Consider the following 22249-nt stretch of genomic DNA (forward strand, 5'->3'; position numbering starts at 1 on the left):
TTCAGATTTTTTAAATTTGGATTAGAAACAAGATTGTTTTACATGACAATCTGTTCCCTTCTCCCTCCCGTGCTCCCTACCACCCCCCAGTAGCCCTCCCCCCCAACTAAAACCCTATCACATATCTTTCTGCTCCCCCTGGATGGTGAGGCCTTCCATAGGGTGTCATCAGAGTCTTTCGTATCCTTTGGGATAGGGCCTAGGCCACCCCAGTGTGACTTGGCTCAGGGAGTATTCCTCTAAGTGGAATGGGCTCCCAAAGTCCATTCCTATGCTAGGGATAAGTACTGAACTACTTACTACCAGAGGTCCTGTACCACCCTGAACGCACCTGATCTCGTCTGAATTTAGCCCCTTTTCTATTGCTGAGTGAGTGAGCTCAGAGTGATTTTTTTTTTTTTTGAATGTAAGAATTTTGGTGGTTACAGTGGTATTGTTTTACAGTATCCCCCCTTCCTTCTCTATTTCCAACCAAGATCTTTCAAGGCATTGTGAACCACATTCAGCTGAGCCCATGACACATGGAAGATATGACCACTCAAACTGTAATTTTCAAATTAAACTTATTTTCTTTTTCTCTTAAAGTTGTCATTTCTTTTCTCTATACTAAATATAATACTTCCAAATCCCCATGATAGAACCAAAGGGAAGTGTCTCAGAAGGGGTGTGTGTATGTTGCGTGTGTGTGTCTGTGTGTGTGTGTGTGTGTTGTGGGGGACTCTAATTTTGCAATTGTCAAATAAGAGAAACTAGTGTTACATCTGCCAAGAGGGCTCTGGAACATGGGAGCTTTGGGAGACTCTGATAAAGCAATTGTGAGGTGAGAGCCACCATTGGAACTAACAAGTCAGAGGGTTAAACTGAGAAATGAAATAGATATTTAGAAATTTGTGACAATATATCCTTATCAAGCACAGTAGTTTTTGAAATGGCAATAGGTGCCTCCTCCCCCGGAACTAGTAATACATTTTGTAAATAGTAAGGTTATTACTCCAATGCTGAACTTTCATAGATGAAATTAGGAAAATCAAGTTCTCTCTTTATCTCTCCCTCCCTCACTCTCCTCCCTTCCTCCCCCCCTCTTGTTTTCTTTTAAGTCTTGCTGTATAGCATGGGCTGACCTTTACTTTGTGATCCTCCTGCCTCGGCCATCAGAGTGTTGGGATAATAGGTATGTACCACCAAGCCTAGTTCTCTCCTTTCTGCTCTACTCTCCTTCCTTTTCCTCCTCCGTGCTTCATTTGTGGTGTTGAGGATGGACCTCCAGCCTTGTGCAGCTAGGCAAGTGGTCTACCACTAAGCAACATGCCCGTCCCTGGCGGATTTTCTTAACATGCCACATGTATTCTTGTGTTTATGTATCTAACTCTAAACTGAATTTTAACATTATTTTCTTGACTACTTGGGGTCTTATTCAGTATGATACTTATAAAATTGTAATGCAGAATGGAGAATTTCTTTCCAGGATTTGTTCTTTCACTTGAAAACCTTTTAAAGGAATTTCTCTCTCTCTCTGTCTCTCTGTCTCTCTGTCTCTGTCTCTGTCTCTCTCTCTCTCTCTCTCTCTCTCTCTCTCTCTCTCTGAGCTTGTTGCTACATTTTGCTTTCAGCACTTGATCCCTTTAAGAAAGTGGAATCACATTTTCAAGCTTTTTAGATTAGGTCCCCCCCTCCCCGTCCCACAGGAAGTATCTAGCGTCATGATGCATGCACCCTTTGTTAGACAATTATTTTCTAATTGTTCGTCTGGAAGCAATTCATGAGTTCCTTTATAGCCAGCTATATAAAGGACACATTTGTTTTGTGATTGTGCTGACATGTCCTTTGCCTGTGTCCTTTTTTATGAAAGTCACCAGTAGTCCCCATGTGTGTGGATTAAAGACCAGTTTCTGTTAAAAGTAAGCTCTGCCTCTTGTGAGAAGAACTGCAGGAGAAGTCAGGTCTGAGGGGAAGTTTCTGGATGTGGAGTTGTTGGGTAATGAATCCTGTTGCAACAAAAGAAATGGAAACATGTGCAATTTGGGTGGCTGCCGGAGGGGAGCGGATTTTCCATTTCACAAGGAAGGACAGGAGGGGAGCATCAGATGAAATGCTAGACTTGGTTCCACTCTTCGCTATCGTTGTGGCTGTTGAAAAGATTTGTGTAAGGATGACACGTTTGGACTTAGTGAAGCTGGTGTTTGGCTGTAGTGTTGTTAGTCACAGATTGATTGCTGTGCCATGAGCTGCTGGTGTGAGTAGGCTGATGGGGAGGCGTTGGTTCCTTGGGCCAGAGCCCTAACACCACCCATGATCCATGTGGGCCGTAGTCTTGGTGGTGGGAGGTTGGTGTTCTCACATACTTATGTGCCAGGGTGGAGGAGGGGAAGTATCTTAGTCACTGTTCTGTTGTTGTGAAGAGACACCATGACCAAGGCGACTTTTACAAAAGACAGCATTTAATTGTGGGCTTGCTAGAGTTTCAGAGTTACTCAGTTATCCTGTGATGAGCATGCCAGGGTGCAGGCATACATGGTGCTGGAGAGTAGTTGAGTGTTCTATATCCTGCTTTGTAGGGGCGGGGCGGGGGGGGGAAGGAGGGAGGAGAGAGGAGAGAAGCATTAGTTAGTGTGTGTGTGTGTGGTTATATGTCTGGGTGGGTGTGTACATGCCATGGCATCTGTATAGAGGTCAGAGGACAACCGTGGGTGTTGGTCCTCACCTTTATGTTTGGTGAGCTGGACCATGAACTTGTGGAGATTTTCCTTTCTCTGTCTCCCATCCCGTCTTCTTGCAGAAGCACACAGGGATTGCAGACAGTTGCATCCAGCCTTTATGTGGTTCTGGGGATCTGAACTCAGGTTATTAGACTTGGACTTTTACCCACTGAGCTATCTCCCAATGAATTTTGAGTTTGATTTTTTTTTTGTTTGTTTGTTTTTCAGTTTTTGGATAGATCTTCGGTCCTAGAACAGTGAGCAAGCATCCTTCTGAAGCCCTTAAGGGTGAAAGAAGGTTGTTATGCCTTGCAGACATCATGGCACCCGAGGTCTGGCCATTTAAATGTGGCCAGTTTGTTTCTAGGCTCTCACTCTTCTGTGCTTGTTTGCCAGGAAGGTGGCTGCCATTTTCCTCATTCTGATTCAGAAAGTTCCTGTGTTAACCTGTGGACAGGTAGCCATGGCCTAAGCGTGGCCTCTCAAAGTGTGAACCAGCTTCAGGACTGGGGTGTGTGTGGGTCTGGTGACTGAGGCCACTGTTTGGGGTGGCAATAGTCTTTGGGAGCTGAGGTGATCTTTTTGTTTTTCTTGTGGCTCGTCCAGGTAGCCTGTGGGAAAATGGAAAGGCCTGGTGTCTTAAAAAGGACAGAGAGTTGAATTAGTGTGTAGAATTGATGCTGACATTAGAGTTGGAGGAGTGTACACCTGTGTTGTGTTCTGTGCCCACACTAACTCCTAATGTGTTTACCTTTGAGTGCCTGCCAAACCTTCCGCAGCCAGTGAAGCTGAGGCTCAAGAGGGTTCCATTAGAACCTTCCTATCCCTGTCACCTATTACAGCTTTTGTCATGGGTGCTGTGGCCTCTAATTATGTGCAGGATAAAAATTGCTCTGGTTTCCTTTTCAGCTTTGGAGAAAGAGGGGTGGTAGAGGAGGCCCAGGAGGCTGCCATACCCACTAAGACAGGCGAATTTAGATGTGTTGGTTTGTCCAGCCACCAGCATGAAATATCACAGACCTGCGGCCTGCCCAACAGGTGTTTCTAGTCTTCAGTTCTGGGAGGCTGAGATTAAGACACAAGCTGTGTGGGTTCCTGCAGGGGCCTCTCACTGTGCTTAAGTTTTTTTTCCTGTGTCCTCTCTTGTTGGAGTGTGATGTGAGGGGACAGGGACAGAGAATAAGCTCTGATCTCTCTTTTTAAAAGAAAGGTTTGTTTTGAACATGTGTCTGTGTGAGTATCTGCATGAGAGTTGAGGTGTCCAGGGAGGCCAGAGGAATCTGATCCTCTTTGGACTGGTGTTGCTGGTGGTTGGGAGTTAGCTGCCTGCATGGTGGGAACTGAACCCATGTTCTCTGTGACAACAGTACACATGTGCCCTCAACCCCTGAGCCAACCCTACAGCTCCTCATTTCTTATACAGACACTGATCCTGTCACAAGACCCTTGCCTTCCTTTACAGCAGTGGTTCTCAACCTTCCTAATGCTTCGACTCTTTAGTACAGTTCCTCATGCTGTGGTGACCCCAACCATGAAATTAATTTCATTGCCACTTCATAACTGTGATTTTGCTAATTATGAGTCATAATGTAAATTTTTTTGGGGGGGAAATAGAGATCTGCCAAAAGGGTCACGCCCCACAGGTTTCCCTTCTGAAGAACTCAGCTTCAGATACTATCATTTTGAGGGCAGATTTTACAAAGCTAATTTGAATTTGGGGGGAACACAATCCATAACTTTGTGTGTGGGTGAGGTTAGGCTAATTCTCTGACAGCCATTACTGTCCCCTTTTTACAGCTGCTATGTGGGTTCACATGCTCCTTGGCTTCCTTTGTGGCTAGGTTGGTCACATGACACTGTTCTGGACATTGAGATGAAAAGTAGATCTCCCAGGGCTTTCTAGGAGTGCCTGCAGGTAAAGAGCCAGTGTGAGACTTTCTGTCTTCCCTTCCCCTTCCTCCTGTGTCTACAGGAGGCAGTGGAGGCAGGGATGGGCATTGAGGAGAACCCATGGAACCTATGAACTCTGTAGCAACTTAATGTCAGCATTTTAGTGTGGGCTAAAAGGAAGCTCATTTGGCTTTATCTCCTTGTAGGCATGTTATTGGCACCCCAGAGTACCTCACTGGTAGACTTTGCAGGGAAATCTTTCTCCTCCTGGAACTGACAGGAGCCATCATCAAATCTTGTCTCTAAGTCTCCTTGTTTTTCCCACCCCTAGGACCCACACTCTTGCCTCACACCAGTTGTTTTTTCTGTTTTCTGGACTGGACACTGGGGACACTGTCTCATTCACCTGCAGGTCTTTAAGGCCCACCTCTCGGCCTGTGCTTAGCAAAGCGACACAGTGATGACTAAGTACTTGGGTGAGCTCTCTAGTCCTTGTCTCATGGCTGGCTCTATATTATTCTTCCTGCCCTGCTTTTGGTGTCCTCCATTAGCAAAGTGGCAATTTGTTGTTCACAGAAAAGCCCATGAGGTAGCCTGAGGAGAGGTAAGTGGGAAAACACTTTAATTAGATGTATCTGAGCTGTGTAAATAGCTGTTCCCAAGGGTTTAGCTGGAGACAGGCAACCTCCAAAGAGGCAAAGATGTGCTCCAGTCTCCACGTTAATTTCTCATTGTGGAAAACAGATATCAGGTATGCTCGCTGTGTGTTCTCATAACTATGAAACATTTTAAGACATCCAGAAAAACACATAATTGTAACCATTGTTTCTGGCCTGCAAGTTTCCTTTTGATAATTATGGAAAATGAACCTTTGACTGTTCAGTGGTTTGAAATTGAATGTCTTCCTTTGGTAGGATCCACACTGTGGTTGAAATGCAGTCTTTTTAAGATGAAACACTGGAACGTAGTAGAATAAGTAGCTGTTCTTTTACTAGGAAGGACACAGATGGCAGAGGTGACACGCTTGGGATTGGGTTCCAGACTTTTCATTTTAGGCTATTTCAGCTCTACCCTTTTCCTAGTAACTTACTGAGCTGAAAGCTGAAGGGAACAAACACCATTGGCCAAAGCCCCCAGGAACACAGGTGAACTTATGGAGGAGAGGCTTCATGGAGCTTTCATCAGCAGGGCCAGCCTGGCCAGCCTGGACTGTCCTCTGGCCAGGGCAGGGGGCCTCCTGCTGTGCTGGGTGATCTGAGGGAGCCAATGGGACCTGGGCTCCTCCTGGGCTGGGGATGATGGACAGAAGCAACTTCATGATGTTTGTGAGGAAGCAGAGACTGAAGTTCCTCAGCAGCCACACCTGTCAGTGTCCTGGTTTACACCTTCCTCATGTTCTGATGATGTATGGGGTCAAGAATCACCGAGGCTGCTCTTTTCTTCTCTGAGTGTCAATGGAACTGATTTTCATCTTTTTTTTTTTTTTTTTTATTTCAACAGTGTATTACGTACATTTTGTCCTGAGTGCTGATGCTTTGAAAAGTCAGGTTTCAGTAGGATTAGCTACAAAGCAAAGGTAGAGTTCTCAAGTGATGGGGTCTGGGAGATGACTGGTTTTGAACTTTGTGGTTTCTTAATCTCCAGGGAAAAGATGGAGGATCACCCTACCGACTCTCTCTAATCTTTGGCAAGCTTCTAGAAGTATATAAAATTATGATGCTGTTATTAAAGTATACTACTGGTTTAAATAGATTTTCAAACATTGTATCCAGTTATTATTGATCATGATAATGGTGGTATTAGTTACCGTGCCAAAATAAGTCCACATCAGGAGAAAATGGATTTAGAAAATGTGAGAGAGCAATTGGAAGTGAGTGAGGCAGTGTGATACAGTGAAGTGTGGACCCAAGGCTGGCCTTGCCCCATGCCCAGATCTCGCTGCCTTCTTTGTCTGTGTCTTGGTTGCCTCAGCTCTCTGGGCCTCAGTTTCTTCTTCTGTAACAATGGGAAGCAGAACAGGTCATTTCTGCAGAGTGTCCGACATTAGGTCTTTTGAAGATCGAGCATCTTGTTTGAATCCCTTTTGTCAGCTGAGCACAGTCATGAATTCTCTGCATTATTATTCATCTCTCTAAAGCAATTCCAGCAGAAGTTTCTTGTGGTCTGTCTGTGTAGCTTCCTTCCTCTCAGGAACAACCAGGTCCCAATCTGCCCTCTTCCCAGTTCATTCCCTTTGTAGTTTCCTGAAATGAATGACTGAGCTGTGCAACAGAAATGCCAGGGAAAGCCTTTTAATCAGGAATTTGAAGCATCAGGATGAACTGTGGTTCCCTTCCCCTCCCAGTTTGACTTCTGTGAATACAGAGTGGCATGGTATAAATATTTAAGTATCACATTAATGTTCAGATTAAAGAATAATGCAGAAACCAGAATAATCAAAATAAATTGGTTAAAATTTGCATAAAGTTAAATGTGGTACACCTTGAGGCTTGTGGACAGTGGTTATGGGCTGGCTACATGGCCACTGTACCTTAGCAGGTAGCAGAGATACCTTAAGCATTTTGTATTTCAGTTGCTGATGATGTGGGCTGGGATTTAATAATGTGCACTTACATCTAAACCTCTCTGTGTGGTCCTCAACAGTGCTGCTTAGGGTACTCATCAGAGCATGTGTCAATGGGGATGCCAGCATTAGTGGCCATTAATAACTTCATAGTTAAGTGCTAAGCACTAGGAAGAAAGATGAAATAATACCCGAGATGCCTCATGTTCCATATTTAGGACAAAGAACACAGAGCAGGATTCCAAACATTTGTTACAGAGAGAGATACTGTTAGTGCAGTGCGTTGTGTGACACTATTACTCACTAGCTTGGTAGGCTTATTTCCAACATGCACTGTGCCTTAGTTTCCCCATCTGTCAAGGACTGCATTTACTATCCCTTAAAGATTGTGAGGTACCCAGAACACATGATGGAAATGCAGATTGTTTGGCACATCCCCAGAGATTCTGGTTCTGATTGTATTAGACAGTTTCCTGTGGTGCTGATGCTGCTGGCTCTGGTGTTTGAGACAGCAGATCTCTGTGCTGAGCTTCCATGAACACAAATGCACTCAAAACAAAGGGCATGTTAATTTGGTGTTTTTCTCCTACTTAATGAATCATGAATATTTTCCCTTTCATTATTCTAATGATATCTAATTTTACTGCTTATTCTGTTTCATTGTTAGATATTTAATATCTTTTTCTACTTTTTGCACTGTCAGATTATGCTGGAAATAATATTCTTGTTTATTTTTAAGTTTTTATTTGTGTGTATGTGTCTGTGTCTCTGTGTGTGTGTCTGTGTCTCTGTGTGTGTCTGTACATGTGAGTGCAGGTACCCATGGAGGCCAGAAGAGGGCATCAAATGCCCTGGAGGTGGAGTTAAAGGCAGTTGTGAGCCATAATGTGGGTGTTTTTATTTCCTCCTCCTTAATGGTTTAACACTCACTTATGGCATGGGTGCTGGGAAATGAACTCAGGACCTCAAGAACAGTATGTGCTCTTGACTTCCAAGCCATCTCTCCAGCCTCCTGATATTTTTGTCAATGTTTCTCTTTTCTCTAGTTAAATTTCTGGAACTGGACTTACCTAGTTTAAGAGTATTAAGGCCTTTCGCTACTTGTCAGTAACAATTATTCAGAAAGGAAGTTGTAAAATATATTTTCTCCAATATATCTTCTCAAAATAGCTTATGAATTCTAAATGCAGGGGAATGAGGAGGAAAAAAGTGGTTTCTCTTCCTTCCTTCCTTCCTTCCTTCCTTCCTTCCTTCCTTCCTTCCTTCCTTTTTTTCTTTTGTTCTGTGTCTGGGATTAGGTGAAGAATAGCATGAATTTTGGAGAAGGTAAATACAAGTCAAGAAAAGCCAAGGAAGCAATAAGAAGGCTAATGAGTGCTCTGTTTTCAGAGCATCTTTTGGGATTTAGGCTTGCATGAAAGTCATGGTGTTGTAATATACACATTTTAGATGACTTTCTGCAAGAGCAATAAACATTGATGATACATGGTATTGTGCCACTGCTACATATTCAAGATTTTCTATTTCATTTTAATGGAAAGCTGCAGAATGAGATAATGAGGTGGTCATAGAAACATGTTTTTTTGATGATTTATTTGATTACGTCTGTATGCATGTATGTGTACATGAGTGCAGCACCCACAGAGGCCAGAAGAGGGCATCAGATGCCCCAGGAGCTTAAGTTAGAGGAGGTTGTAAGCCCTCAGTGTAGATGTTGGGAGTGGAACGTGGGTCCTCAGGAAGAACAGTACTGGTTGTAAACCGCTGAGCTATCTCTCTAGCCCTAAGAATCCCTGCTTTTAAAACTGTTTCTAGTCTCATATTTAGGAGGCCCTGGATTTGGAGTTTGGGTTTAATAAAGCGAGGTCCACTCTTTATTTCCTGTTGCTCTCTCTATCACAGAGGCCCAACACTTGACTCTTCAGATATGGAGGGAGTGCAGATAGGTGAGGGAAGCTGAAACCCAGTCATAATGCCTTCAGTGTGGGCCTGCCTGTAGGAGAGGGACTCTAGGGAGCAGGCTGGGTAGAGTGGAGGCCCACCTGGGGCCTCCCAGGGCCTCTGTGGAATCTGAGGGGACACTCTTTATGGTGTCAGATATTCTACAGCCCTTGGTCCTAAGCCAAGCTGGTGGAGGTCAATGGATGAGCTCAGCTCCTCTTTTACCAAGATGTGTATAACTCTCAAAGGACCTCAGGGTCATCTGGCTCAGCCTTACCTTTGTACAGTTTCATAAATTTCACTTATCCATCTGTTTGGTTTCCAGTGATGGAGATCACACCCAAGGCCTCATGCATGCCAGACAAGGTTCTTACCCCCAAGTTACAGCCCCAGCAAACTGATTATTTTCAGTTGAGCTTCACCATGTAAACAAGTGAGATTTATGTTATTCCTTTTAAGATGTATTTATTATCACGTGTGTGTTGGGGGACGTGCAGTGTCTTTGTCTGTGTGTGTGTGCACATGTCATGGAGCTCTTGTGAAGGTCAGACAACTGTGGAGAGCAGGTGACAGTGTTCAGGAGTCAGTTCTCTCCTTCCACTGTGGGCTCTGGGCACTGAACTCTGGTGACTGATCAGGCTTACTTGACAAGTGCGTCTACCTGAAGAGCCATCTCCTGGGCCCCATTCCCTTCTTCCTTCTCCTTTCTTTCCTCCTCACTCTTCTCTTAATTTGTAGAATCAAAGAGCCTACCTTGGAATGGAGTTGGGTGTTACAGATTTTCTTTGTTTGGAAAGTACTGTAATGGGCACAGCTGGACAGACAGCTGGGGGCCTGCATGACTGTGGTCACTTCCTTTAGCCTGCAGTTATGGGCTAGTCTCAGGTCTGCCTGCAGTGCTTCTGCTCAAGGGGCTTCCCTGCTGGGCCTCTGTGAGCCAAGAGGCCTAGGTCAGAGGTGTTCTTCCTCCAGTGTGGTTCACTAAGACCTCTGAGTAACCTGGACAAAGAATGGCTCTCTTCTAATTATGTTTTAGAATTTGTGTGCCAGTTTCCGTATTGCAATTCAAAATAAGAAAATATTTTCTTTTCCTTGTAGTAATGGAATAAGTGCCAGTGCTTTCCTCTGAAGAGTGCCAACTGCTGAGTACAACCTGTGCCTTTTGCCTCTGGGTGACACTGTTAGACCAGAGAATGCTTTCTCAGTGGAACTGAGGGCCCTTGAACTTCACACTTCTTCAGACTGTTTTATGCAGAAAAGGAGACTCTTAAATCTAAAGTGTGCACTGGTCATTTCTCAGCTGTTATGGGATAGGTATAATTTATCACATTTTAAGGCCAGTGAGTATAGGGTAATCAATTATTAACAAGATCATTAATTAGCATTTCAGTTGCTTGGAGGCTTGTTTAGACTAATGTACTGCATATTAATGAACTGCTAATTATTTCAGGGAACATTTATATGAACTGATGCTCGTACAAATATTTATTTCACACCTGACACAAAGCAGGGTTATCTTTTGGTGGCCAGATCCTTGTTGGTTGCTTGCACATCCTGGTGGATGTTATAGCACACCTGGTGGTCAGAATACTGCATGAAGAAGTTGGTTCTGTCCTTTCCTCTTGGGAATCCTGGCTATTGAACTGAGGTCCTCCAGCTTGGCAGCAAGTGCCTTTGCTGCTGATCTATCTCACCAACCAGGTGCTGTGTATGGACCTTCAGTGAGGATTTAATTGAGCCGTTTTAAGAAGCATACGCTGCTGCTTGGAAAATGGACATTGGTTTCCCTGTTTAGCTCTGTAGCAAACAGAACTTGTCTAGAACTTGTGCCAAGCACCTGAGACCAAGTTAGAGAAGGAACTTGCTCAAAGCTTATGTCCATCTGCCCTCCTTGGTTCTCAGCTTCTTCTGCAAACCCAAGGCCTACCTTCAAGGTTTGGCATGACCAGTACCCGGTCACATTCAGTTGAACAATGTGTAACTGATATTTTTGAGGACAAGGAATGCGTTAGAGTCAGGCTTCTCTTTTTCTGGCTTAATAGGAAGGATAAGAAAAGTTCAGGATTAATTTTAGGATCCTAAGAAAAGTGTTTACAGTGGCCCACAGGGACATAAAGAAGTGACACTGGAAGAATCACCAAGAATGGGACTGGGTAAGGTTAGTGACTCCATTGCATACTCTGATCCCTCAGTGTGTGCCTCATTCAATTAGCACCTTGTTAAAATGGCCCTTGATGTGACCTTGTGGCCTTGTGGCCTTGTGCTGTGTGGGGCTGTGGAAAGCAATGTGGAGAAGGACCAGAGGTGTAGCAGGTTTCCTGGGACTCAACCAAAGGTACAAGTAATTGGCAGCCCCAGATTTCTAATAGGTAGTCTGGTGTCACAGTGAGGCTGCTTATACTTTGTGTGGCATAGGTCAGCGGCATTGTGTTGAAGGGAGGGGCGATGATGGATGTGTTCAGTGGTCTCTTTCTGCTGTGTATTAGAATCTGTTCTTGCAGGGACACACAGAGATGGTAAGAAAAATGTGCTTCCAGGACAGAGGAATGTCAGATGTTAAGTCCATGTTAACAAGGGCATCTTACATACCAGTTCAGATGAGAGGGAGCTATTTCATCAGGAATACTATGTTCATGGAGGGGAAGCTTTGAGCTAGGTCTTTGCAAGATGTATGGAGTTTTCATTGTACTGGAGAGTGGCATCATGTAGGAGGAAAACAAGAAGAGGAGGAAATGTGTGTGTGTGTGTGTGTGTGTGTGTGTGTGTGTGTGTGTGTGTGTGCGCGCGCGCGTGCATACGTGTGCGTGCATACGTGTGCGCGCACACACACACATACTATTGATGTGGGAGAGCTGGACCCGGAAATTCAGAAGGATGACTGAGGACCTGACTATGGTCCTGAGATGGCAGCAATGCTTAGCTTGTGGGCTTTTGCTCTGGCTAAGTTAACATATTGGATTGGTCTAAGAGAAGGAAGGATGGCCAGGAGTGATGGAGCCCAGAGAGGAGCTGATTGGGGCGAAGGGTGAAGAGGGAACGAGGCTTCTAGCAGTGGTTAGAGAATGGTTTCCAAATGAATTTATGGAAGAGAATCCAGAGTGGATTGGTCCTCCATGGAGGCTTTGAGAGGACCCTGTCTGAGACAGGTGTGAAATAAGGAAGTTAGGAGAACCCAGGGTGGCTTCTACCAGTGGGAGGCTGGTGTGGACAGTGTACAGTAGATAGCTGCTTCAGCCTGTGTTTGCCTGGATGATTGCTGCTGTAGTAATAGCTAGGTAGGGCAAACTGGCTGGCCATTCACTCTTGCCCCTGGATGGTGTCTAGTACTGCTGTAAATAAAGAATGAAATGAAGTTTGACTGCACAGTTGGTCTTGAGTGGATGCTGAAGTCCACAGTTGGAATTTGAGTCGAGCTAGGAAAGATGGCAGTGGTCCTCAGTCTTACTTTAGAAATGGCTCACATTGCAACATGAAGAGAAAATTTATAGTGTCTTCAGATACAAGTATGGGGTGGGGTATTTTTTTTTTTTAATTTATTAGTTCTAGTTAGGGAACAAGCTTGTTTCACATGTAAGTCCCTTCTCCCTCTCCCTCCCCTCACCCCCATCCCTCCTCCCCCACCCCCACCCCATCCACCCACCACTCCCCAGGCAGGGTAGGGCCCTCAACGGGGGCTCTGCAACATGGGGTGGTATTTTTAAGGCTCTAGATTTTGTTCTTGGATACCATTGTCACTGAGGGCTATGAAGCACAAAAAAGCTTTGGTGCAGACCCCAAAGATTGGCTTTCAAATGCAGCTGATGTATAGCAACTGCTTTGGAGGACAGGCTGAGGAGAACATTACCCAAGGGATAGGCTGGTGAGTGCTGAGAGAGTTTCTTGAGGATGACAGCAATGGGAGCGGGAACTTGTACAGTGGTGCTGAGAGGAGGGAGAACATCATTTGTTGTCTTCAGTGATACATTTCCTGCCTTTGACTGCCTTGTGGATCACATTCCTCATGGATGGACCTTGAGGGTCATTAGCACAGTGCATTTCATATGAAAGAACATCTGATTGACCAAAAGATACAATCAGCTGTCAGAGGACAGTTGGGAAGGGGATGCTTACTAAGACTCTACCCTGGGTGATACTTCTTTGGAGTCCTCCAACTCAGCCATTTGCTGGCTTAATCCCTAGTGGATTCCTGGGGTTGATAATCCAGCCTGTGCTTTTGAGCCTCAGATGGTACTAAGTAGTCTGTTGGTATTTGGCTCTGGCTTGTTGTCTTCATCCTACTATGTTGTGTGTTTCTCCACTTCTGCTGTGGGCTAGCTGTCTGCTCACCTTGCTTAGCTCTTGCATTTGTGTTACTGTTTGCTAAGGCCAAAGAACCTTTTCTCCCTCTGTCATGCACATTGGAGTAGTAGTATAGCCTAGGAGGACATTCTGAACTCTGCCCTTGACCTCCTAAACACTGTCTCATAGCCTGGCATGTGGGTAGTGTGTATGTACTTACTATCGTGTGATACTGCCTGTGGTATGAAAAGCTTCTTTAGGCAAGCTCCCTGCCTCTGAGCCACACCTGACCCAACACTGCTATCTTTTTATTTTCATTGTCCCTGCATTTTGTCTTCAGACTTTTCTAAGGTTGTTTGAATATCCAACTTATCAAAACTGGCTTGTTCAGGAATTGCCATCTTTGACTTTGTTCACGTAGTTGGCCATCTTTAGATAGGGCCTTTTTTTTTTTTGGCAGTGTTAGATGTTGAGTGGCTAGAAGGTGGATTTTCTCTGCTAGTGTTCATGGAAAGCAACCCAAACTTTTGCTTACTAATTGGCAGTATCACTGTGTTCTGATGAATCCATAGTAGGATCTGAGTCTTCTAGCATTCTCTTCTACCATTCTCTTTCCTGTAGCCACCATGTATATTTGAATAATTTGTGGTTAAATGGTAGTATAGATCTACAATGACAGCAAAACTCCATCTTAAACCCACAGGCCTAGTAATCTTTGTCTGATGTCAGTGGCATGGAATGTAGATGTGTAAACTATTACAGTAGCTGACAGCTCATTGCTTATCTGCTTGTGTCCTTTGCATAGGGTTTCCTTGAATATTGTACAAACAGTGCCTCTGTGAGGATCTCCCTTGTTTCTGTTTTGGTCTTTTTGGAGTTGCACCAACTGGTGGTTAAACCATATTCCACAAGATATGTGGGAGATTAAATAAATTGCAAACGTGAACTGGGTGTACTTGTTTTCCTGTAAGACATTTCTTATGTATGTCATTGGCCTGGGCTCAGGACATTTTCTTATGTGCAGCAGATTACTAAAAATCCCAGTGAAAGGGACGGCCACTCACTGTTAGAGGTCAGACCGAATCAAGGAGATTGGGGGACTTCTTGGGGTTTCCCAGGCCTTGGCAGGCATGGAATCCACCCAGTGCTTGGCCTATCAGGGATTTTCTTTTTCTTGGGTCAAGATTGGAAAAAAAAAAAGAGGCTAAGCTTGGGTTCATCAATATTAACTTTGTTTCTACACCAGACTTGTAGGGTACTGTCATCACCCATTTTGCTAGCACTTCATTAATGGAGAGGTGTGTTGGGGCATAGATGGGCACTGTTGGGTGATAGCTGGGTTCCACATCCACACTTCTCATGCCTAGAATAGTCCACAACTGTTGGAGTATTAGCACAGATTTCCAGTTAAGAAAGTCGGGATGCAGGGTAAGCCATTTAAACAAAATCGCATAACTGGTAAATAACCTAAGCGAGGGCCTATCCGGCACTACTGGTCCTCAAGCCAGCTCTACCACTGTGTACACACATGGATATGTTATGCATGTTTTTTGTAATATTCAATGGAACCTTATGCAAAATGGGTAAAGTAGATAGGTACTGGGCTGGAGGCAGAATAAAAGTGGTCAAGATACATTGTGCTTTTAACATGTCTCTATTTTATGCTGTTAAGGTTAGACATAGGATTACTATGCTTACATGTATAATGAGATGCAAGGCCAAATTCCTTTTTTTGGTAATTTTTTATTGATTCTTTGTGAATTTCACATTGTGTACCCCAAATCCCATTCATTTCCCAGTCATTCCGTGTCTGTCCTCCACCCTTGTAGCCTCCCTCCAACAAAATAAAAAAACAACAAAAAAAATTGTTCCTCTCTCTTACTCATATCTCCATCACATATCCATTTGTTGTCATGGCCTTGGGAGCTGCGGTGTGCCACACAGTATATCCTTTTGCCCAAACAGCTTTACTTGCAGTGTTCATTGTAATGGGTTGTTGGTCTGGTTCAACGCCTCTGGCTTCTGCTACACCATCAATACTGGACCCTCACCAAAACTTCTCACAGATACCCTGCTGTTAGCAAGACTAAATTTTTTGTTTGTTTGTTTTTCGAGACAGGGTTTCTCTGTGTAGCTTTGGAGCCTATCCTGGCACTTGCTCTGGAGACCAGGCTGGCCTCGAACTCACAGAGATACATCTGCCTCTGCCTCCCGAGTGCTGGGATTAAAGGCATGCGCCACCAATGCCCGGCTAGCAAGACTAAATTCTAATAGCTTTGCAACAACTAATTGATTTTTAGTTGACAGTTTTAATAGCAGTGTTATGGATTTGTGTTTATTGAGGTGTTTATTATGCCTACAGAGAAGGGCAGGGACCAGAAGTGCCATTTGATGGATCTACAGAATGAGCACCTTGTGCAACCAAAGCTGGTATTAGCACATGAACATCATACCCTGGAATCCCCTCTCCCTGCCTATGTCTTCCCTTCACCACCCACTCCTAAGATAACATCATCCTGATGTCAATTAAGGAGTTGTTTGACTGTTGGGTCAAACATTATATGCCCAGGTGTATTTTTGTACCATCACCACCTGGTTGGTCCTGACACTGGTCTAGCTTATCATGGCTTTTAGTACACGTTCTGACTTCTGGGTGTTTCTTGAGCCTTCCCCTTTTCCCATTTTCTAAATATAAAGCATGTGCCTTGTTTAAAAATACATTGAGGGGAGGGAGTGAAAAAACTGATGAGAAAGTGAGTTTGGACATTTTCCCAAGAATATCATTGTGTGGGGTTTGGACAGCAACATATTGGGAGCAAATTGGTCAAGATCGTTGCTTTAAATGGACCACTTGGGAATGCTAGGGTCTCCTCTAACAGTAGTAGAGCTTGGCAAAATATGAAAAGCAACACTTGTGTTTATGTGGATAATTCCCCGGGGGGGGGGGGATGTGTCTTTCCCCAAGCATTCTCACAGCATGTTTGTGTCCAAAGGGCCTCCAAGCATTTGTCAAATGCCTTTGAATATCGGATGATGGCTCCTGGGCCCACACTGACTTTTTAGGTTCACGTCAAGGCCTGGCTGTTCAAGACATTGGCAGATGAGGCCAGTGCCACTGGGGAGAGTCTTGCACTAACTCATTTTCCTGTCTGTCTGGGAATCTAGGGGCAGAGGGAGGAGACTGCCATAGATCCAAGAAGTCCATTCCGGATTTCAGGCTGACCCACGTCTGATTTTGCTAGTCTGAAGTCTTAAGTATCTTGGATTTCTCAGAGTTACTAGCATTTGCCAGAATCTTCTAGAGCCAGTTTGGAGACTAGATTATCGGAAAGAATGCCTAAGGATACTTTTAGCATTCCGGGAGTAGTTGTTGCGGTTCAAAAGTTCAGTTGCTTGGTGTTGATTGGCTCTGGTGTGCCCTGCTGTATGTGTGTGCATCTGGTATATGCATTGCCACGAAACAGGTAGCTCCTTAAACCAGAATTCAAGTCTTAAGGCTTCCAGATAGAATCAGATTTTTTTATATTTAGGCAAATCAAAATTGTCATAATCTGTAAATTTAATTTTCAATTATGAAAGGTTAGTCTTTGCATTGTATCTGTTTTGTGTACAGATGTGCAAAGATGGAACCAGAATGGCCTGATAGTGAAGCTCAGCCACAATAAGTGTTCGTTCTCTTAGGTCCATGGGGCAAGTGTTTAGTGGGAATCATTATTTTAACTCGGGAAGACACTGTCTGGAGCTACCAGGATGCAGTGTTTGTAAGCATGGTGGTCTTAGAACTACTGAATGTTGGGCTGGGAAGAGCACTTGGTAGTTAAATGCTTACTGTCAAGCATAAGTGTGTGACCTGAGTGTGATCCCCAGCACACATATGTTGGGTATAGTGGTGTGTGCAAATAACCCTAGCAAGGGAGAGAGGTAGAGACAGGTCAGTCCCTGAGACTCCAGCAGTGTGGGTAGAGATAGGGCAATCTCTGGGGCTCATTAGCTAGTTAGCCAAGCCTTATTGGTGAGTCCTGTGTGAAAGACCCTGTATCAAAACAAGGTGAAGAGATCCTGAGGAATGACTCCTGAGGTTATCCTTTGTGCTCCACACACAGATGTCATTCACACACACACACACACACACACACACACACACACACACACACACACACACAGAGCACGAACAACTATACACACCCCTGTGTATCCACATATACTCACTGATTGTTACCAGTGTGCATTATTTATTTGAATTCATGGTTTGGAAGGAAATATGGCCAAAAGAAATGAGTTACACCTCTAGAAAAAGTAAGTAATGGTGTGGGCTATACTTGGCTAGTAATAACTCCAACTTAAGGACTCATATTCACAGCAGGGATTAATGAGGGTGCCTAGGTAATAACAGGCTACTTTTACATTATTCCTTCCATTTTCAAAGACAGGCAGGGAACTGAAGTCAAGGACATTAAGCCTTGTCTAAGATCTCAACCCACTGTGTTTCTCCTTAGTTGAGCCAGCACTGATTTTTCTTTCCTTGACTTGATATTTGGTAGACAAAACAGCAGCAGTGACAACATAAAAAAGGCCACTAGTATCAGTATCTTGTGTTAATTTCTAGAAGAGATACTTCATATAAGGATAATATCCCCCTTACTTTTAGATTTTCTGTTACATCTTTACTCTCAGCTTTCTTGGTTGCTTGATATTCAGTGAAGAACCCCCACTGGCCTCCCACCCTACTTTGAGCACAGTTCCAAGAGTTCAAGGAAATCAAATTGCGCAGGGGCTCCCTCTACTGGTAGTTTACCCCTGATTTGGTTACTTCTTTTAAGTAACATCCATAGAACAAATCCAAAGTGGCTGAAGAGAGTCTTTGCAACAAAGGGATGGAAAGTTACATGTAGATATTCTGAAATGCACAATTGATGCATAATAGAAAAATAGAGAAAAGATGATTCTATAGTGGTTGGAGGCCAGAGTTTAATTACAGTCAGGAAATTAGGAGAAGCTTCCCGGAAGACATGACATATCTCTGCATCTGAGAGGATGGGTGAGATTTGGCTTGCTGTAAGGATTGGTGGATGGAACAGAAAAGGGCAATCATGTCTGAGTAGAGGGAGCAGCAGTGGCCAAGGCCTCACGTGGAGGAAGGTGGAGGAAGGCCAAGGAGAGTGAAGATGCATAGTGTTTATGCCAGTTCAGTCAGAGCACGGGCCACATGATCAGAATTCTGTTGTTGGTCTTGAGTAACTGTGAACAGGATGGCTGACAGATGAGAGAGCCAGTAGGAAAGCCATAGATATGGCTGCTTCTTTGCCCTCATGGCTCCAGGTGGAAAGCCAAGGAAAAGTGGCCCTATCTAGTTCCCAGGTGCTGCACCAGCCACCTTGTGGTACAGAAATGAGGGCACAGGGAGAAGCTGCCTCGGGCCATTTCACCCCTTTTCCCAACACCTTTACAGCAGTGTGCAGGAGGTGCGTTGCACACGCCTACTGCTTGGGCCACAGAAGACCAGAGTCTATACATGGGACTTGGGGTGGGGGGCTCCTGTGCCTACTCCCCTACTCCAAGACAGAGAAAATTAAAGACAGTGTTTGCTCTGGTTAGAGAACTCATGGAGCCCCACCCCACTGCCCCCAGGGTCTTGTCTGATTAGTAGGAGGCCCTACTTAACATCTCACCACTCTGTTAGTGTCAGAGAGGAGGCCTTCCATGAAGCTAAAGTCTAACAGAGAATTCATAAACACTTAGGATGGCCACCTACTTGTGCTGTAGCATCCTGGTCCAAGTCTCCTCTCACCTGGAGTTAAGGGCTACCCCATTCTTTCCTTGTCTGCCTTCAGCCTGTCCCCAACCCTCCCTCCCTCTGGAACTTTGACCTTTGGAGTCACTCCTGCATTGAATGGATGTCATGGCTTGAAGTAGAGAAGCAGGTCCTTTTATGGAAGCAGGTGGCCTGCTTTGTCTACTGATTAACTAGAATGAATCTGCTCTGGGCTCTTTAGGGACTGTAGAGCTGTGCCTTGTGCATTTGAGATTTCAAGCAAAGAGTCACATTTTGCCCGGGAGCAGCAGTGCTAAAGTCAGGTTGGCTATGATGAGATCCCTCGCTCCCTATGTACAAGGTTTGTATTTCTCCTTTTGGTTAAGGTTGCAGGTCTGATATTAGCAACATCTAGGCAATGTGTGGGTTCTCTTCTATGCGTTCCTCATTTGGTAGCTTTGAGCCTTAATATTTCATGCAGTGTTACCTCAAATATTTAAAACGATGCAGCTACAGCTATTTTTTCTTTTAGTTGGCTTATTCTTTGCGTGTCTAATATGTTTATTTTCATGTTAGTTTTCAAAATTTTTTACAGCACTTTTTAAAACAAACATTAGGTATTGCAGTTTGGCAAACCTAGGTTTTGAGATTAGTGGCCTTGCAATTTATTTTTAGATTATGCCATTATCAGTATAAGCACCAGCATGTTATGAAATTTTGTTTCTCTGATTGCTGAAGAGTCTGAATCTTTTATCTCTAGGGTTGTTGCTGGGGTCACATGTGGCCCTCCACCTGCACATGCTATCCTTAAGGTGCTGGTAGTTGTTGGCTGTCACTTTGCCTAGTTTCGGCTTCGAAGCTTAGTATCCAGCTCAGGAGTTCAGGGAGACATCACTGATAACTGAAACTTGGATTCCTGCTTTGATTGTCGCTGCATATATGTTTGCTCTTTCCCCGTGTCTGTGCTGGAATTCATGGATAGATGCCCTGCTTTCTCTTCTCCCTCCACCTCCACTTAGCCCCAGCCCACCTGTCATCACCTGAGGTGGGTGTCTTTCATGGGTAGAAGCTGGCATTGGACTAAGAGCTTATTCATGGAGGAACTCTTAGCATTCCAGTTAGTGCGGACTTCATAATTCAATGTTAACCCAACATTTCCATGTTCCTGGAGGGGTGGGGATTAGCTCTGGAGGAGAGATGGTCCTTGTCCTTGCAGACAATAGACAGAAACCTGTGATTACCCTGTATCCGGATGTTTGTTGTGGTGTGTGTATCAGGAAGGTGACAGCTGGAGTCTAAACCATTTAGGTGTGGCTCTTCCTCCCACACATTCCCCTGTTCTCTGACTCAGTAGATCTCTGACCTTTCTAGTAAGTGAGGAAGTAACCAGGTTTAGTAGTAGTAACCGTGGGCTTTCCACAGAAGGCAAGGTTGGAATACTTTGTTGTAGTCAGGCCCTTATCTGATTTTGAGTTTGAAAGTCAAAATCACTGAACTGGGACAGGCAAGTACAAATCTCCTGTTAATTATTATGAAATATTCATCTGGTTTGTTCTGAGGTCAGGGAGCAGGCATGGGGTCAGCACCAAGGAATGCATCTTGGTATGCATGGCAGTCATTCACTAGCACCAGCCCTGCCTGGCTTCTGCCATGCAGTCAGTCTGGCTCCTGTTGCTCCATCCCCCAAGTGGGACTTTTCTTCTGTCTTGAAATAGTAGTCACATTCTCAGGCATCACAGTCCTGGTTAGTTACAGGTGTCTAAGAAAGGAGACAGATGCCTTGCTTTCTGGGAGAGTTTCTCCATGAAGGGGGGTGCAAACACTGGGGTCATAGAGTGGACAGTTCCAGAAAGACCCAGAGAGAGCCAGGGAGGGAGTCTCAGAAGGGTTAAGTGGCTCTCCCCAAGAATGTCAGCATATTGTTCTGTTGTTTTCCAGGGACATGTTCTCTATATGTCCCCAAAGGGATCTTGCTGCCAGGTCACCCACCTTCCCTTTCTTTGCTCTCTCTCAGTTGTAGCCCTGAGAATAGATGAGTGGATAGAAGGGAACAGACTGCCTGTTATCCATGTGAGTGCTAGAAGTTTTTTTCTCCATGCATACTTGGGTAGTGCAAATTCGTTTGCTGAGGTTGAGGAAAGAGCTGGTGGTACCCAAGTATTTCTTGTGATGTTGCCTTTGAGATGCAGTGGCAGGAGGTGCCCTATGTGACTAGAACTCCGAGTGTGGTTTGCATGGACAGGAGTGAGGTTACAATAGTGAGGTCTTATTTTGCCCTGTTGCTTTCTAATCCTTAGGAGCATCAATTTGTAATGTGCATGAAGTAGACATGGGAGGAAAGCATGCCTCTGAAGTAGATACTGGAGGACAGCGTGTCCTAGTGTGACAGACTGGACACAGCTCTTAGAGACTGAGCATCAGTGAAGGAAGTGTTGACAGAAGAGGCTGCAAATAAATGTACCTTCTCTTTGTGTTTCAGATAGCCTGCTTGAGGAAACTGACCCCAAAGACTCCTATCTCAGTCCAAGAAATATCATGGCCGAGCCAGACTACATAGAAGATGACAATCCTGAACTAATTAGGCCCCAGAAGCTAATCAACCCTGTCAAAACATCCCGAAACCATCAAGACCTCCACAGAGAGCTCCTTATGAATCAAAAGAGGTATGGCAATACATTGAGCACTGTTTTCCTTCAGGAATTTTTAAAGTAACCAGGTTTCATTTTAATTGTGTTTACAAAGGTTTCAAGGGATTTTTGCCTTCTGCCATATTGAAGGCATTCTTTTAATGAGCATCTCAGAGCCAGGCTGTCTCTCCTTGAAGCTCCTGCAGGTGTGGCTGCCACTGGCAGGGTTTTACACTGTCCCTTTGCATATTTTAAGGAGCACTCTTCATTATTTTGTTTGTGCTTGTGCTCATGCGTGTGGAAGACAACTTGGAGGCACCAGTTCGCTCCTTTCACTATATTGGGTCCTGGGGATCAAACTCAGGGTGTAGAGTTTTGCAGCAAGTGCCTTCCTTGCTGGGCCCATGCATGCTGTTTTAAAACATGGGTGGTAGAGGCTGGGATAAGGGTAGAAGAGAGTGTCCTAAGTGGAAGAGAAATATTATTTAATTTTAAATCTCTG

The 22249-nt window shown here is 44.5% G+C and overlaps 1 protein-coding gene across 3 annotated transcripts in view; it reads left to right on the top strand.

Moving 5' to 3' along the window:
• The window catches only part of Fam107b (family with sequence similarity 107 member B), a 71045-nt gene that overhangs the window by 36830 nt on the left and 11966 nt on the right, over positions 1-22249 (top strand). For all 3 annotated transcript variants that reach the window (XM_027405206.2, XM_035442826.1, XM_027405205.1), the window contains exon 2: positions 21600-21783. In XM_027405206.2, the coding sequence (XP_027261007.1) occupies positions 21656-21783 (128 nt within the window). In that variant the 5' untranslated portion in view covers positions 21600-21655. The remainder of the gene's footprint in view (positions 1-21599; positions 21784-22249) is intronic.

This window comes from Cricetulus griseus, chromosome 3 (genome assembly GCF_003668045.3).
Source record: "Cricetulus griseus strain 17A/GY chromosome 3, alternate assembly CriGri-PICRH-1.0, whole genome shotgun sequence".
Classification (NCBI taxonomy): Eukaryota; Metazoa; Chordata; class Mammalia; order Rodentia; family Cricetidae; genus Cricetulus; species Cricetulus griseus.